Here is an 18,895-nt window from a genome sequence, read left to right as displayed (position 1 = left end):
CTGCTGATGAGATGTCACACCAGGGCACTCTGCCAGCAGGAAAACATTTTGGTCATTCTAAAGACATGAATTCAATAAAATTGGGAATCTCATACCTGGTTCTGGTCATTGTAGTCACACTCCCGAACCACCACCAGCCCTCCTTTCTGACTTGGGTGGCCCTGGGCAACCAGGCATTTGTTGGTTTGGAGGTGATACAGCTAGGAAAGGAAAACAGTTTGATAGTTAGAGTGAAAAACAGCCCTAGATCCCTAGTGTGCTCAAAAAAAAACTCAGCCAACATTTGCAGTTATTAAAAAAATCTTTCCTTTTAAAATGCCATTCTGTTTCTCATATAATTTGGACAAAAAACTGCACTAAGCAATTCCAATTTGCTTTCTAATTATATCAAGATTTGTCTCTCTGGTACAAATGTAGTACACACATCCTGGCTCTACTCTGCCAAGGTTCTTTGCCCTCTTCACTCTCCACAGAAGTCTAAGGCCCCATAAATTCTGCTCAGGAATATTGACTGTCCTGTATAAACTGCATTTTACTACAGTTAACTTAAACATAAGTCTCCTCCTACAACTTCTCTTCATGGAACAGGACAGTCTCCCTGAGAAAGGAGAAGGAATTACTGAAATGAAAACAACTTCAGAGATTTATGTTGTTTGCAAATTTGTTTTCAAGAGCATTTATGTAACTGAAAAGCCACTGTTATCAGCTGTGGTATTTTACTGATGGATCAGGGAGAGAAAGAACATTTTACAAGCATCTAAATGCTATTTTTGCTCTAATGCCCCACCTAATCTGATTTAGGGGGATGGTGTATCAGAGGACTGAATTCAGGCCTGTCCTGTGATGCACAACTGTGAGCACCCACCATGAAAGCAAACAAGGAGCCTCCCAGCAAGCTGCCAGTCTCTCCTGATCTGAACAATGATTCCCACCCTAAGAGCCATCCAAGACATTTTCTGCTGTACGAGGTTTAGGTTGTTCTATTTCAAGAACCAAAAAAATCATTAAGATCTTGATGTATCCCACAGAGGTACTCAGGGAGACAAAACAACTCTAATTGTGGCTTTAAATTACACACATGCTCTGAACTAACTGCTGGCCAGCTTTTCAGCATGATTTTGTTCTTTTCAGCCTGATTATTTTCCTTCCCCTGGTGTGGTGGGGCTCAGGCTCTGCAGGCAGCAAACACTGCCTGCACACTATGACTGAGGGATGGCAGGGCCTCAGATCTGACACCCACATTAAAAATACTTTATTTCCAATCTGGAGGTGGATGTAGAGGAAAAAAGACTTTGCTGTCCTGAACTCCAGGCCAGGCTGATTAACTAGCCAGCTGAACTTTATTATGAAGACATCCATGGCTGTCTTGACATTGCTATTGACTCTACAAATTTTTAGAAACCAAAATACCCTTCCAGTAACAAAAGGAACAAACTGCTTGATCACATGATAGCAAAAATTAGCACAAATACCAAATAATATTTTTCACTAAACACCATTTCTGGAAATAGCTGTCCCAAGGCACAACAACAATTGCCTTGAGTGTGCCCCACACACATCTAAAACAAATTACACAAAACATTCAAGTAACATTTCCTCACACCCCAGATCTAGCACAGATCTCATTTTCATCATTCCTCACTCAACAGAAGGTTTTTAAACCATAGACTACATGAGTTTTGTATGATTTTTGTCCTTTTTTTTTTTTTTTTATTGGCCACAATGGCCAGCATTGGATATCACTGGTAACAGCTGTAACCATTTGTGATCATTACATTTCTTCCCAGCTGCTGTCAAACCACCACTGATCTGTGGCCCAATTAGTTTTTGAGAATAAACTGAGATTTGGAGTGATTCCTCCCAAATCCTAAAGAGTCTGGCACACAGTGGTGACATTGGCTGATCATTCTGTTCCTTGCAGGCATCTGGAAATAGTTTCTACAGCCACCAGAGCCAAAGCTGACTCTCTCATACAATGCTGGGTATAATTCTTGAACCCCAGAGAACCAAGCCAAAAACTGCATTTTTCTGTTTCTTTTCCCCATTTCTTAAGGGGTGCACAAAGTTTTTCTCAAGATTAAGCCATGGTAAATAACTGCTGGGAAGAGTTAACCTTAAGTGCTGCTGAGATATTCAGATCCCTCAAGGAGTTCTCTCCAACAATTTCTCAGTTAAATTTCTGTCTGAATGAAAGCAAAAAGCTATTAAATTCTAAAAAGAAGGAAAAAGGTCTGACTAGGGGAGTAACAGCATCCAACAGCTAGGGGAATCAGCCCATCAGTTTTATTCAGGGAAACCACATAACAAACTTCACAGCTTGGCTGGGATATTGCTATAAAAATACTGCACAAATTGAGGATTCCCAGACAGTTGCTTCCAAGAAAAAAATCTAATGGTGCCAAGAGGTCCTGCATGAACACAAGTCCTCCTGACTCACTCCTTGCAGAACCAGCAGCTACTGCAGCCTGGGGGGGACATCACTGCTAAATGCTTCCAACTACTGAGATAAAGGGAACCTGCTAACCATAATCTGTGTGCACATGAAACAGTTTATTCCAGAGTATTTTCTTCCTCAGGGAAGACATTGAGATAGTTGTCTTGGGTTTGAAACTATCCATTATTTTTGGGAAGCATAAAAAGCACCCATCAAGTGAATTTGACCCTGGAAAGAGCAGATGCAACTGTGTGGTGACTCTGCCTGTATACAAACCCATAAGCAAAGGTGTCAGAGCCTAGGCATGAATTTAATAATGATTTCCTTCATGAATACACATAACAATTTCTCTCTTCACTTCTACTTTGAAGAAAAAAAAGAGAGGAGAAAAACTCATCTTTTGTTCATTAGCTAGCAGCCAAGACTAGAAAAGCCATCATCAGCCTCAGATGGAAATGTTCACCTTTGCAGAAAATGACCCAGTAAAAGCAATGAGTTTGGAAACTAATCACACTGCACTCTTATCATAAACCAACAGAGCATGAATATTTGAGGCCAAATTTCTCTCTGTCCAAATCCATCTTCAGAACCAACAGCCATGAAAACACATTCTAAAGACTGCAAGACTTCCTAACTCAGAACTTCAAGGTAAGAAACCTCATGGAACAGTATCTAGTCTAAGGATGATCTGAAATATAGATCAGACTTATTTGACAAAAATCCTGTTATTTTCAAGACAGCATGTTGCAAAACTTACAGAATCAGACTATTTTTGTTGTATTAGAGCAAATATATAAGAAAAAGTCTCATAATAATTAACACAGCAGAATTCCATCTATTTAAGTTTCTCTTACCCTTCCACGCTGGATTATTTTTGGTCGTTTCTGTGCTCTGTTAATAAAAACTGGCTGTGGAGCTTTGGCATTGGGCCCAGATATTTGCATCTCAGGATAGATGTTATCTAAATACCACTTAAAGGACTTGCAGTTCAATCTCTTCCTCAGTTCTACACGCTCGGTGATATTTCCATAGCTCCTCATCCTCAGCTCAGGTCTCAAAGCAAAATACTGCTCCTGTATTTAAGAGAAACAGGTTGGGGAAAAGGGGAAAAACATTTCAGATTACTGATTCCCAAATTTTTCCTGTTTCCAGAACTCTCAAAATTTAATTTCATTTTGCTAGTGCTTTCAACCAGTAGGTTTGAAACTGGCAGTAGGAAATTGTAATGCTTGCATTGTCACAGGAAGTGAGATTTAATCTTGCCTAACTCTGAGCTAATCTTTCTAACTGAAGGATTTTTTTTAAGATAATTCCTGGGTACAAATTTGCTGATCTTTGTTAGATGCCAACTTGAGGAAGAAATAAATCAGCCCCCGACTTTATTCATTGGCAATACAGGCATCCTAAAATCAGTAAGTAAAAAAGAGATGCATGTATCATCAGCAGCCTCTAACAAAGGTGTCTTGAAAATATTTTCATTGTTTTGAGATTCCAGTGTGTTTTGTCTGGCACAGTTTCCAGCCTTCCTACTTTACAAATGGTCAGGGTAAAATCATCCCAGAACAGACATAGAAATGGGGCTAACATAATTAAGTTCAGTGGGAACACACCTTATTCATGTGAATAACCAGAACTGTCACCTGGGCTTTCTGGGAAGCCCAGTTCTTTCCATTCATCTGCATCATCTCCAAAAGGGCTCCCACAACATTACTCTTCTCACATTCTATTTTATGATGATACACAAATTAGGTGAAGATGGATTAAGATTCCAACCCAATCTCATGTGCTGTCTGACTCCAATGCAGAGACAACAATGGGGACAAACAGGAACCATGAATGTACAACATGGCACAAATACTATTGCTAAAACTAGGGGAAAAAAAATCCCCTTTTAGCATTGAATTCCAGATAGATTTACAGAGCCCACAAAAAGGCATTGTGGTTGCATATTAATTTGTTTACAAGGTACCATTTATTCTGCTTTCAGGGCACTGAACTATGGTATTTTTCTGGCTTCATCTCTAGGAGACATCTGGAATCCACCCACCATGATGTGGCTCGGACAGTTTTCAATTATTTCCAGCTATCTGATACTCAGAAAACAGACAGCATCACCTCTGGACAAGTTACATATCTCTCCTCAGCAAGATCTTTGAGCATTTGGATGTGCTTGATGTATCACTGCTATTTTAACAGCAGAAGAAGGGGAAGTGTGTACTTGGTGTTGGTCAGCTTTGAGGAAGTTTGGAGACAGACTGGACATCACAATCTGGCCTGCTTCAAAAAGTAGCTCTGCTATTCCAATTTCCTCTTTCCTGGTTGAAGTTCAAATGTTGGTATCCTACCTTGCATGTGTGATTTATTACCACTGTGTACATGAACTTATAGTTTTGCATTTTGCTTTTGACAGTTATGAAAATTTTGCTGAATCATTTCCATCCCATTTCATTTATTAAATATTGATATTTACTCCTTAAAGTCTTATCTTTGTACTGTGCATTGTTAGATTGCTTTGGTAAATTATACTGGCACTAAATATTTGCATTCTTCTTACAAAAACAAAAATATTTCCAAGTTTTCTTCCATACATTCTCTGGCAGCTATCAGAGAATCAGACCAGAAACAGCTGGAAAAGTTCTGGGCACAAATATGTGACAAGAGACTGCTAGAATCAGCAGCTCAAGTGCTTGCTGGATAAATCAGTTTAAGTGGAAATTATAAGAATCAAGTCCAAGCTTCAGAGAAAGCCATCATTAATCACAAAACAACTGTGCCCAGACATTGGTAAAAGGGAAGGTGATAGATCAGATCCAACAAAGCATTACAGAGATGAAGAATGGAGATAAAAATTAATGACCTCTAACAGGTTCCTCAAATTGAAGATCAAGGTAAAGGATGGGGAATGAAACATAAACCTCTAAAGAATATAAAATGAATATAATACATCTTGTATAGAAATCGTAGGGACCACAGGAACTGAGCACACAGCAAATCCTGTGGTCTCAAAGGGCAAAATGTCATTAAGTATCTCAGAGATGAGGGACTCAAACACCTGATCTATGTTTAAAAGCATCACTATCAAGATCTGAAGACAAGATTCTGCCCTTGAATCCAGAAGTTAATCCTGATTGCTCTTTCAGGGAAAGACAAAGAAGCAGATTGCTAATTAAAACAGAATGAAAACAAGCAGCCAAAAAAAATCCCTGTCTCACCAACATGGAAACTACCTGAAGGCACAGTACATGGCTGCCATGTAATACTGATTTGGACACAAAGCAATGCAGAGCTTACAAAAGCTCATCCATCATCTTTTACTTCACTAAAAAGGCATAAAACTCTATCTCCTGCAGGCAGTAAAGTATCAAGGAGGAGACTGAAGGACTCAAAAGCCAAATGAGAAACCAGAATACAGAATTTAGGAATTCCTATCAGAACTAACACCAGGAGTTCAGACTACAGAAGGAAAACCCCATCAGAGTTGTAACAGATCTCACTGTGACACAGTTCTTTGACAAACAAACCAGTCAATAACCATTCAATCACCTTAGAACTGTCTCTTACCTTGTATTCATCCATCCACACATGTGCCAGCCTCAGTGAGTTGTGAGCCATGGTGTCCTGTCCCCCAGGTGAGCCGTAGGGACGCCTCTTACGGAAAATGTGTCCCACCCTGGAGCAGGGGATGATCAGAAGTCTGCCCCCACACATCCAGATCTGTCCATGAAAAAACAGAACATGTTCAGATTGCTCACACACTGCTCAGATTGCTCACTAACTTCTCCCCTTCTTCAAGGGATACCTTGGGAGGGTTATACATTATGCAGGATTAGATGTCAGCAATGTTGGCCTTCATGACATGTTTTCTGACAAATTAGATTTTTAGATCTCCCTGTTACAAAAGATTATTTTTCTCATTTGACCATACTTTCTACAAAACACATCATGGCTTTCAAGAGACAAACAGAAAATTTTGCTGTTTTGCTCTAACAACCTAGCAGAAAAGACTGGGATATATGGGCTAGGACTCATCCTGCAGATGAGGTTACCTAAATTCATTTACCTAAATTCATTTACCTGCATGAAAATTGTCCACAATTATGTGACAGATAACAAAGAGCAGTCTTCATCATCAAGGGAACTTGGAGAGCCTTTTTCAACTAAGTATAGAAACTTATTGGACAGAGCTGTTTGTTTGTGTTAAGATAGAGGAACTCAAACACTGTTCCCATTCAGATGCTACATTTAGGAGTCTTTATCTGTGGCACCACGGATCTATATTTTATTTACACTCTACTTCCATTTTGTTTTTTAAAATTGCTTTTTAAACTTAATCTCCCAGCAAATTACCAGCACTGGTCCTTTGCTGGACTAATATGTTCTCCAGCCCCAGAAAATCATCCCACATTAGCAGTTCATAATCAAGACACATTTAAAACTCCTTCTAGACAAGATAAAGACTCAACTTCTTTCCAACCCTCCCCCAGAGAGACAGGGATTTCCAGAAGCTAAATTCTTTGAATGTGTTCCAATATTTCAAAGTCCTTTTTATTGAAACTGTGTATTACAAGATAACAAGAATAATCTCCTCACACTCCACACACTTCTACTCAGATACCCAATAATTACATTTATACTGAAAATTGAAAGATTTTATTTATTCAGTACACACTCCTTTAAAGTCACTCAAGTGCATGAAATTCCTGTTCTTATTTTTGAACCCTAATCTTGATTTCTCTAACTGACAAATTCTCTAAAGTTTTGGGAGCTTTGTGTCTGGTTTTAGGTTTGTTTGGTTTTTTTATGCTAACTTCAACTTTTAATCCCCTTTTCATATCTGTCATGATAGCATATCATTTTCAGGACTCTTATCAAACCTGTTGATGAATGTCCTTTACAAAAATAAAGAGATAAGCACAACATTAAGCACAGTAAGTTGTTTTTCTTTCAGTGGAGTGACAGGGAAGATGAGAGAAAATACAGGAAGCCCAGTGTAGCTCCATTTCCAGATCTTCTGGTTATGATTTTCTTATTACTTTTCCAACCAAGATGACCCCTCTCCATGACTCTTAAATTAGTTCCAGAAAACTTTACATTTCCAGGTCCTCAAAAAGGAGGAACTGGCAGTTCAGGAACTGCCACAGTGACACTCTTTAAGCAAGCCAGTCAAACTGTTAAATAACTTAATAATTTTCCTGGCTTCTCAGACAAAATCATAATCTTCTGATTATGATTTTCTCATTACTTTTCCAACCAAGATGACTCCTATCCATGATTCTCAATGTAGTTCCAGAAACCTTTACATTTCCAGGCCCTCAGAAAGGAGGCAGAACTGTCCCAGGAAATATACTAAGATGTACTATACCTACATCTTAGCAATATTACTGTGAGCCACTCATCTCTAATCAATTTATGAAATTCATTAGACATTGCTCATAAACTTATTTTAAAAACTTGCATAATTCTTCTTTTCCTATGCTTCTTTACAGCTGTTATGAAAAGCTGCACCACCAAACTAAGAAAAAGCCATAAACATTCAAGCACAGAGCTGTAAATTCTCTGCTTACCCTAAAGGATATTTCCAGGTTTTCTCCTCCCCAGATGTCCATGCCACTGTCATACTGCCCCAGCTCATTGAAATACTCTCTATCCATGGCAAACAGCCCTCCAGCCATGGTGGGTGACCTGAAAAGGTGCATGGAAGGAAGTTCATTTTCTTTTAAACAGAGAAAAAAACCCCACACAGTAATTTTTGCTGAGTCTGTTGGTCCCAAAGTCCAAATTGATAAACTGACATAACACAATTCAAATCCTTCAGTCACTTGGACATGAGTTCTAGTCCCAAAGCATTTGCAAAAGCAGATCTGTAAGTGATATTTGTGATCTTCCATTGTTCCAATATCTGTAAATCATATTTCTTTACCTGGCAAACTTGAGGAAAAGGGATAGGACAGAGAAAGAGGAACACCAAGTGCCAGAGGCAGCTTTGTTTCATTATTGACTCAATTATCAGTTTACTGGCAAGTTATTTACACTTTGTGTATTTATACTAGTGGTCCCTCTGGCATTTCCCAGTTTTTCACCTTGCCTGTATGTTACTAGAATGTGTTCTATTCTGTAAAAATCTGCATATGATCCTCACTGTACAGTCTCTAGATTGAATTCTTACTGTATCCCAACACTGGAATATGTGGATGACCTACAAAAGTAAAACAGAGTAAAAACACTACATAAAAACATGATATGACAGTTGGAACATCCCATGGGCTGGAAAAAGGCTTTTTCCTATCCTGGCAAAAACCCCCTGTGATGAAACCAAGCCTAGGCCAAGATTTCACTGCTTGTTCTCACATAAATTTCTACTACAGTTTCTGTCACCTTAAAAACTGGGTTGAAAGGTTACTCTCAATTTTCTCATTCTGATACCAAAATACTTCATTGTGGAAAGTCTCTAAAATGCAATACATTCTGTTGGATGGCAAGCCTTTTCCAAAGTTAAATAGCAATCTAGATTCCTTCTTCAAAGGAGGCAGAGACCTTTGGGTAGGAAAAATCACTTTCATACTCAGAAAAAGTAATCTTTGAGATTATTACACTTGCTTTGACTATAAAGTTCTCTGTCTTTTCAGCATAGGACTTTTCATAAAAATGAGTGGAAGGAATGCAACAGAATGTTGAACACAGCAACACTAACCTTCAGCCACTGACCAAATTAAATGTGAGAACAGCTCTTAACACAATAAGGATTTTAACATTCAGTGCTGATTCCCCACTCAGATTTTTTCAGTTTGTCCTTCCTTCCAGGTTCAGAAACTACCACAGTGACACCTTCCAAACAAGCCAGTCAAACTGTTAAATAACTTAATAATTTTCCTGGCTTCTCAGACAAAATCTTGGGATGGGGAGACATGGGAAAGCCAACTGCTGAGCTGTCAGATGACAGCAGAGAACCTGTGCTGGAACTGCTTGTGGCAGCAGAAATGCTCCTCATTTACAGCCCAAGAAAAGAGAATGAGAGAGAAATGAAAACACACCCAATTTCTGATTCACTTGGAAAATCTTATCCACAAAGAGTTATTTTGTAAAAAAGGGGCAGCTCCTCCACCTGACAAACCTGAATTCTGTACTGAGATTGATACCTGCACCTGGAAAAAGCACAGTGAGCTCCTTGCCTTTGCTGCAGCAGCTCTGGTTCTTTTCATGAAGGGATTCACTTGGGACAGCTCTATTCTTGTGTCTGAACCCTACATGTCTACTCCTAATAAAAGGTGCCTGCTGACACCATTTTACATCAGCTACACGTCCACTAGAACCAGATATTGCCAGTTCTGTACAGGTCACACAGCCATCAGTGGTTAAAAGATAAGGAAGGTAACTTCCAAGTCCCAGTGTTGAGCTTTACTGAGACTTGTGTTTCAAAACAACTCTCAAAAGATCACAAAAATAAATTCCTATTACCACAAACAGATTTTCCCAATCTAGTAATTCTTCAGCATTTCATCACAGAAATTACATAGTTCTTATTAGTGGGATATGCAGGCTACTCCTAGAACAAAGGCAGTATCAAAATTATCATTAAGCCAAGCACATAAACACTGGAAACAAACATCAATGCACAGCTCAAAAGTGACATTATTGGATGGTACAGACTGCTATATGTTCCCTCAGAATTTTGTCTTCAGCAAAAGCAGCTATTGTGTAAGCATTTTCTAGAAGTGTGCTTTCTTGACCTAATAAAACAGATATATCTAATTCATGATTAATTGCCAGAAATTGAAGTGAAATAGGTAATAGTGATCAAAACTAAGTGAAATAAACAGGTCAGATATTTGACAGGTTAGGCACCTGCTCCTAAACCTGCACAGCCAGAAACCACTCCCCACTGCTTAGGAGGTGCTCCTGGTCACCCCTGTGTCACACAGAGCGTGTCACCACACAGGAGGAGCCTTACTTGATTGGAGCAGTGGCTCCCTCGGGTCCCTCCAGCTCTGCCAGGGGCACCAGGTCCCATTTGAAGTGCAGGCCCCAGTTGAAGCCCCCGCGCACGACGGGCGAGGAGCTGTAGCTGAGGGTGTCGGCGCTGATGATGTCGATGACGGGGCACACCACGGTCCTGTGATCCTCCCTGATGGGGGTCAGCAGAGGCTGCAGCCACATCTCATTCACCTCACAGTGACTGTCCAGGAACACCAGCACCTTCCCTGCAGAGCACACAGCACAAAGATCCATGGGGCCATGGAACACAAAGATGCAATTCAGTGCAAACACGCGTGCATTGGACAATGCAGCACTTGGCAGTTCACACAGACATTACCTGCCACAGTCAGTAAGAACAGTTTGATCTGTGACACACCCTCATGCTCAGTTGGTCTAAAAAGGCACCAGCATCTTTATGACACAACATAAAATTTATATAACACTAGAATAATATGGAAGAGATAGGAAATAGCTCTAAAGAAAACAACTCTGGAGCACACAAACATAACAAGTCACCCCACAGACAGTATTTGACTGGGCATGAGGATGGAACTCCTGCAGTTCAGAAGAGCAATAAAATTACTTAAAATTGCACTAAATGTGCTTGCATTTTCCAAGCTGTGCTAAAATTCATTTCAATCTTCTCTCTGGATTATACCATTACAATGCTAATGAGCAAACACCAATTAAGAGACTTATCTGCCACTCAAAATTATTTAAGAATAACACACTTTCTCAGATGCCAGAGAGTTTAACTGAAAGCAATTCTGGTAAAGTCTGTTTATAAATCACCAAATATTGGTTTTCCCAATTAACACTCAGAAGAGCTTATACAGAAAAACATTGTTATTAGATTTGAGCATTAAAAACCAGATCAGTGTACCTTAAAAGGGAGCAGATTTCATTTTAGACCAAAATTATTTATTGCACATAAAACATGCAAAAAACATTCTGCAACTACAGTATCTTGACCACATGGAGATGTTCCTGAGACAACATTCTTTCAGGGCAAGAATAGGAAAAACTCCACATTGTCTCACTAACACGGCAGTCATTGTTTGAGATACAGTGCAGGGGAAGATTTGGGATGATGATAACTTGTGTTCACAACTTTCAATAAAATGAGGTACTTTTTTAGAGCACAATACTGGTTTTGTTTCACAATTTCACTTACACACTCTAAAGAAGTACCTCATTTTATTGAAAGCAAATGTCTCCAGGAAAAGAAAAGAATCAACAGCTGAGACACTCAAAGTGTCTCGAGATTTAAAAACCACTCAAATTTGGATCCAAATTTCAGTTATCATTTGAGAAAGTGCAGGGGAAGAAAGATTTGGGATAATGCTAAGTTGCATAGCTTAGAGTGTGGCATGACATGCAGAGACCCCTCAGGAGGCTAAAGTAACCACAAGTCAAACATGCAACATCTGAAAAGCTGCACTACAAAAAGAGAAGTCACCCAAACAACTAATCAAAATATGCAGGGAAATGAGAGAAAAGCAAGTGTACCTGTGGCATGAGAGGCTCCAATCATCCTTCCTCTGATCAAGCCTTCCCTCTTCTCATTTCTTACCAATTTTGTAGTTTTGGGAAGCTGAGTTTTAACATATTCACTCAAGTCTTTTTTCAAGTCAGCTGAAAAAAGGAAAACAAGTTCAACAACAAGAAAGAAATTCTGAAACCTCTGTTTAAAATTACAAGACATTTAACTAAAAAATGGCCAAAATCTTGATCAAAACATTACCCTGGCACAGCAGAGCTTCAGACCAAGAGTATCATAAGGGCAATACTCACACATCCTATACTTCCCCTCCAATGCCTTTTGTACATTACTCAAGTAAACTGGAACTACTAGACTCAAAAAAAAATTGAAAAATTGCTGTTCAAAGAAACACATTTCCAAATTCTTCTCATGGTGACTGGCATTTGCAACAGATGCAACAATAAACATTTCACGCAGGCAAATGATTTAAATTACCACATTCCATACATGAAAACAAATGCTGACACCTTTCAAAAGAGGCAGGAAGACACCTAATATTATCTGTGCCTGCTTAAGTGACAGAACAACAGATACCAAGTACAACTCACTCACAGCTGGCTGCTTTTCTAAAACCCAAAAGGATCAAAGCAAGCCTGTGCTTTTGAAGGAGTGCAGGAGTCCATGGGTAGCACTGTAACTTAGCTAACATCAATGGCAATTTTAAGAGTAACAATAGTTCTTTCACCCAAGGTCAGGGGTTTCTACCATTAAAGCAGAACTACTGAAGAGAAGATGGACACATGAAGACTGAAGTAATGGAAAAGCATAAGTTAATAAGCTTATGGAGAAATAAAGAAGAATACAAAATGAGAGAGAAAAGCAAAAACCCAACTGAGACTTGATAGAGAACCTTAGTACAGGGAGGCAGACAGACTTTTGTAGAGGATATGCCAAAATAAACATTATTCTGATGAATGTCAGCTCAAACATTAAAGCTGCTGTTAACAGGATTAAATGCCAATGGAATATATGTGGAAGTCAGAGCTGTAACTTTAAGGAGGAATAAGAACTTTCAGGCAGGAGATTCCCAGATGCCATTCCAAATGTTAAGATCTCAGCCTTTGCACTGCAAGGAAATGTGGTGGATCAGAAGTGAGAAGGTAACACACAGAAAGTATGATGCTAGAGAACACTCTAGGACAAAGGAAACTCTCTGGGGAGATACAGACAGAACTCATTTGGGTCACAGGAATTCTCTCCCCTGGTCTGGAGTAATGACATCATATGCCACAGACAATACAGAAGATGTTTTCAGAGAAAATCTCCTAGAAATTTGATTAAATAATCTCTGAAGTATCTCCAAATGAGATACCCAAATAAGCAGGGCAGATTTGCATACCTTAAATTAAATAATGTTTGAATCATTCTTCACCTGATTCATTATAGCAAGAGAAGAACAGTGTACACCTTCAGAAACAATGGGCCAGCACAAAGCTCAGTTATCAAATTCAACTCTTACAGCAGATGAAGCAAATAAACAAGGAAGGAGTTTCACATCTGCAAACTCTTGACAATAATAGGAAAAAGAAAAGGAAAATATGTCACATCCACACCAGGAGCTAAACCAGGTCCACAACGTTGGCTTGAGCAGCAGAATGGAAGGACCAGTAGAGTTTTGACCCACAAAAAATGGCATTCTGCTGGCAACTGTGCCCATATCACAGATCATTCTTAACAGGCAGGTTTGTCTCAGACACATTTTGGGATTTTTGCTGTTAATGGGTTTTTGTGTGTCACCTTCACATCCACTGGGAACACTGATACTTCTGATACAACCCAAAAAAATGCTTCAATCCAGCCTGAGAAATTTTCCTCCAAAGAGAGAATTGCTCCCTTTTAGCCAGTCTTCAAAAAGACATTACTTTCTTCCATATCTATGCAACAAAGGCAAAATGGGCCCTAGGATGGGAGTCTGGAGTGTAATTATTTTAAACTACTCTAAAGTACTGAGCTGCAGACAATTGGCTCCTTCTCTGCTCCCCAATCTCTCCTTCTACACAGAAGAATGTCTCCAGTAACAGCCTTCAAAACATCCTCAGGCTTTTCCATAACAGGTTAAGGCTAAATCAGGGAGAAAGAGGTTATACCAGAAAAAGAAATCCTGCCTTTCATGGAATGAAGAAAAAATACAACAATGGGTTCAGTGAGCCATGGCAATGCCTGCTTGGCTAGTAAAACTGTTAATGATTGAGTTTAAGAAGCTTTTTGAGGCAAAACTAGGTGCAAAGGCCCAAGGTTTGCACAACAGCACTGATGTGTAGCACAGCTCTCATATTTGTATGTGAAGAACTTGAGAAAATTTCATCTAGAACACCACTTCAGAAAGCAGGCAATGGAAGGAAAATTAATCTTCAATTTAAAAACAAAACAAAGGGGCATAAAGATCAAGTAATCTGCCTGAGCTTATGACATCCATAGCACAGCCAAAGATTTTATCCATTTCCTCAGTTCCCAAACCATCCCCAATCCCACCTTTCTTCTGCTGCAAGAATCCATCCATTAAAATTAACCATCAAGAGCAGTAATTCTGTGTAAACAATACCTCTTCTTGCCTTTGGCTTCAGAATAAGTTCATTTGAAGTCAGAAAGGCAAAAATAGCTACCTGAATGTTTTGAACCTAATTTGGTTCAAATTCACTAATTGCTTCAATTTAACAACAGACCAAAAGAGTGATGGTATTGCTGCCTCAACACAGGCACTAATCAAATGCATCCTTACATTCAGAAGGTTGAGTTTTGAAATAAGGCAAGCTCTGAATACTCAACAAATTGCACAAGACACTTTATAGCAAGGCATATGCTCCCAAAACACAAAACAAAACAAGCTTTTAATTACTACACATTCTTATCAGCAAAGAACGGTGTTTGATCTTTGTTCTCTCTTGTATCTCAACATTTGATCTGACCTCAGAGAAATCCACTTCCAGCATAACAAGAGCATGCCATTCTACACCAGACATATCTAATCAGTCTCTTTGCAAGTGAGACCTTAAACCAGAAAACAAACAATGAGACCAAGGGAGCTACAATTATATATATTAAATAAAAATACAAACTAAAAAAATCTTTGAAATACAAGAAGTTGTGGACTTGAACAGAGGTGAGCAGGGAACCTGCACAGTCATGCTGGCAAGAACTGCTATGTTGAGGAATGTGCATTCCTCAACAGGCATTTGGCTTTTGAAGAGCCAAAATGAAAGGCTTTTTGAGGGCCATGCTTGAATTGCATGTCTGTCTTTGCCTTGTCTGTCAATCGAGAGAAAAAACAGCAATCCTCCAACAGGAGCACAGCAACTCTGCAGGGTGTACCCCTGCAGGGCCCCTCCATGCGGGCAGGAGCAGAGGCCGCTCCCGGAGCCGGGACAGCCGCTCCCAGAGCCGGGACAGCCGCCCCCGGAGCCGGGACAGCCGCCCCCCGAGCCGGGACAGCCGCCCCCCGAGCCGGGACAGCCGCCCCCGGAGCCGGGACAGCCGCCCCCCGAGCCGGGACAGCCGCTCCCAGAGCCGGGACAGCCGCCCCCCGAGCCGGGACAGCCGCTCCCAGAGCCGGGACAGCCGCCCCCCGAGCCGGGACAGCCGCTCCCGGAGCGGCCACAAGAGGCTGTCGGAGAGCCACGCTGAGCCCCAGGGCGCTGCTGCCGGTCCGGAATGCTAAACAAGGAGAAAACGCGGCGCTCTTTCCATCGTGCCACAGCAAGGCTGCAGCCAGGATCAGCTCCAGCTCCTTTCAGATGCCCTCACAGCGAGGAGTGGCCTCTCTGTCACCTGCTCTGAGCACCTGAGCAGCCCAAGCAAAGAACTGCTAAGAAAACCCAAACTATAAACAGCTGCTCCATGACCCCCACTCATCAGTGTGTGCAAGAGGTGAGATAAGAGAGGAGCACCTCCCCTGTGAAGGCAGGGGAAAACTGGGGCTGTTCAGCCTGGAGAACAGAAGGTTCTGTGGAGTCCTCATTGCAACCTTCCTGTATCTGAAGGAACCCTACAGAGAAGCTGGAGAGGGACTCACCAGGAACTGTAGTGACAGGATAAGGATTAATGAGTACAAATTGAAAGAGGGAAAAGTAAGTTTAGACATTAAGAAGAAATTCTTTACTGTGAGGTTTGTAAGACACTGAAACAGGTTGGCCAGGCAAGCTGTGGATGCCCCATCCCTGGAAGCTTTCAAGGCCACGTTGAATAGGGCCTTGAGTAACCTGGTCTAGTGGGAAGTGTCCCTGCCCATGACACCAGGAGCTGGGACTAGATGATCTTTAAGGTCCCTTCCAGCCCCCTAACATTCTCTGATTCCATGATCATTACTTCAAAACCTGATTATGAATGTTAAAGCCTGGATGATACAAAGTTAATCAGTAAAATGGCACCAGTGGCAAAGAGGATGTCACCCTTGGGCATCTCAGGACACCACACATCTCTACTGGCTGGCACTCAGGTGGATGGGCTGCAGTACAAACTGGTTTTGCATCATGACTTCCACAATTTATTTTGAGCAGTCAGTGAAGCACAGGAAGGCCCAGGAGGGTAACATTCCCAAGGAGTGTCTCACCCAGCTCACTGTTGTCATCCACCAGGATGATTTCGTGCAGGAGGTGGGCGGGGGTGCGGTCCAGGACGCTGTGCACCGTGCGGAGCAGGGCCGAGAGCGCCTCGTTGTAGAAACAAATCACAACGCTGGCAGAGGGCAGATCAGCAGGGTAGGACTTCTCTCTGCACCTGCAAACAGCAACAGAGTCTTTGGCACTGTTTACAGAGGGGATTCCACAGGGCTGGGTCACTGCTGAAACTTCCTAAGTAAAACAATAAATATGTAGGAGGAACCCCGAACATAATGAGCCCAGACATGTAACAGCTATAGGAGGGCTCAAGTAAATTATTTTCCACATAACACAGACTCATAGATAACTCTGCTGCTGGTTAGGAAACAAAGGATGCCATGCACTGAGGTGGGAATAAGAACCAGAGATCCTCAAGACAGAGAACAGAAGATAGTGAAGGCTTGTTTCAGTCTACTACCCTCAGGTAGCTCAGACAGTTCAAATATGACATGAGGCCCACAAAAATACCACAGCTTTATTGGCCAGCTGCTGGAGACAGCTGGATAGCCCAGAAAACCTCCACTGGGGCTAAATACCTATTTACACAACCAGCACTGGGATTCAGAGGGCAGATTAAGACACTTAAGTCTAGTCACTGCTGTCAGTGCAGTCTAAATAGTGTTCAGCTCACCCTAAGGCTGTCAAGTGTGTTTTGTCAGCTGAAGAGCTCTGCATGCTTCATTAACTCCACTGACTGGATCTCTGCTAATTTTAATAAAAGCAGAGACAACTGACTAACAAGCAGTTATCTAAGCATCTTAATCTGCAAGATGAATCCCACTCCAAAAAATAGATCATTCTTTCTTCTCCTTTTCAAAGCTCGTCCCTACTTCTAATAAGGCCAACTATCACAGATTAATGCCATATGAAGGTGCCAGGCATAGGGGGATCCAATAAAAACAAGAAATTATAAATGAAAACCCAGAAGTATAGAAGAAAAGCTTTCATTTACTTAGAATGAGCTCAATTCTGGGAAAAAACAATCAGCAAGTACATTTCATTACATTCACCCATACCAGAGAAACCACTAGAAAATTTATGCATAAATTTTTATTTATTTTTCAATGTTTTGGAGTTTTCATTGTTGTTACAGAGGTGAGTTGTTCCCCCCCTATATGCGCCAGGTAGAATATAGAAAAATATCTATTCTTTAATGGAAAATATTCAGAGAAGTGCACAACCTATCACATACCTTCAGCAGCTGATCAAAAACAAAAATTACATCTCCAGAAATAATATTCAGTCAAAAAAGACAAAAAAGACCGAAGAATAGAAATCCTAACATCAAGCACTCCTGGTAAATAGCTGGAAAATCACCTTCAACATGGGGATGGAACAGTGTATGACAGAAATACCAAAAATATTAAATACTGCACCAGGTGTAACAAGTCATTGAGCATATGAAACTATACCATGTTCTCTCCAAAAATCAGCACCTACTTTGGATCTCTTGTATCAGGCACCTCCCTGTGGTATCCCAGTCGATTGCTGATAAGCATATTGAAAGCATGCTTCTGATAGCCCAAGTCTCTCACTTCCTGATCTTCTTCATTAAAAATCATTCCTGCAAAAGAAACATGCCAAGATCAGCTAAAGGGCTCAAAAACATCATTTGAAAGAAATCAAGGATTGAAACCTTTAACCTCTTCTAAAACCCATTATGCTCTTGAAAATCCCTCTGGTTTTGCAAAGTGTGTTTGTGCAACTATTTCTGCTCCCTGTCACAAACAGGCAGCACTTATGAGCCCTTGCAGCTGTAATAAAATTAAATCCTTCTCCAAAGACTGCTGGCTCCATTGTGTTTATTGCCTCCCTTCACTCATGGCCTCTAATTCTTAGCACCACCTAAAACCAACATCAAACAAGCAACAGAGGACAGACTTTGGCATGCAATGAATCAGCATCTATCCCTACAGGTGACAGGTATGAAATGGGATTTTTGAGTGAGGAAATACATTTTAAATGGTAGAAAAATCCTCACAATAGCAGCTCCCATTTCATGCAGTTCTGAAGTCATGGTAATAAAAATAGTTACACAAGAACTGTAAACTTTTGTTTATCTCACCTGGGACTTTGACAGCAGGTAAAACACCAGCAGAGCTGCTGTTTATTGATTATTTTAGCAGAACTGGAAACTGTTACTAAGCATGGCAGAAGTAACTGTTGGTATTGGGACACTGCTATAAGTCAAGATGAAACTTTCAATGCCATCCTGCCTGCTTTGACTCAGTGCCATGGGCTTCTCTCACTGAGCCATTCACCAGTGTGAACAGAACCAAAACATTGTGGCACTTCACACAACTCCCTGAGGGACAGACAGCTGGTGTCTGCCACCACCTGTGCCTCCAG

At 40.8% G+C, this 18,895-nt stretch overlaps 1 protein-coding gene across 2 annotated transcripts in view; it reads right to left on the bottom strand.

Moving 5' to 3' along the window:
* GALNT11 (polypeptide N-acetylgalactosaminyltransferase 11) overlaps window positions 1-18,895 on the bottom strand; it is a 46,953-nt gene that overhangs the window by 9,209 nt on the left and 18,849 nt on the right. For both annotated transcript variants that reach the window (XM_058804397.1, XM_058804407.1), the window contains exons 3-10: window positions 17,987-18,110; window positions 16,498-16,664; window positions 11,918-12,043; window positions 10,383-10,632; window positions 7,999-8,116; window positions 5,996-6,148; window positions 3,289-3,507; window positions 96-200 (exon numbers count right to left, since the gene is read on the bottom strand). In XM_058804397.1, the coding sequence (XP_058660380.1) occupies window positions 96-200; window positions 3,289-3,507; window positions 5,996-6,148; window positions 7,999-8,116; window positions 10,383-10,632; window positions 11,918-12,043; window positions 16,498-16,664; window positions 17,987-18,110 (1,262 nt within the window). The remainder of the gene's footprint in view (window positions 1-95; window positions 201-3,288; window positions 3,508-5,995; window positions 6,149-7,998; window positions 8,117-10,382; window positions 10,633-11,917; window positions 12,044-16,497; window positions 16,665-17,986; window positions 18,111-18,895) is intronic.

This window comes from Ammospiza caudacuta, chromosome 1 (genome assembly GCF_027887145.1).
Source record: "Ammospiza caudacuta isolate bAmmCau1 chromosome 1, bAmmCau1.pri, whole genome shotgun sequence".
Taxonomy (NCBI): Eukaryota; Metazoa; Chordata; class Aves; order Passeriformes; family Passerellidae; genus Ammospiza; species Ammospiza caudacuta.
The sequence above is the reverse complement of the archived record's forward strand: the minus strand, read 5'-3'. Positions and strand labels throughout refer to the sequence as shown.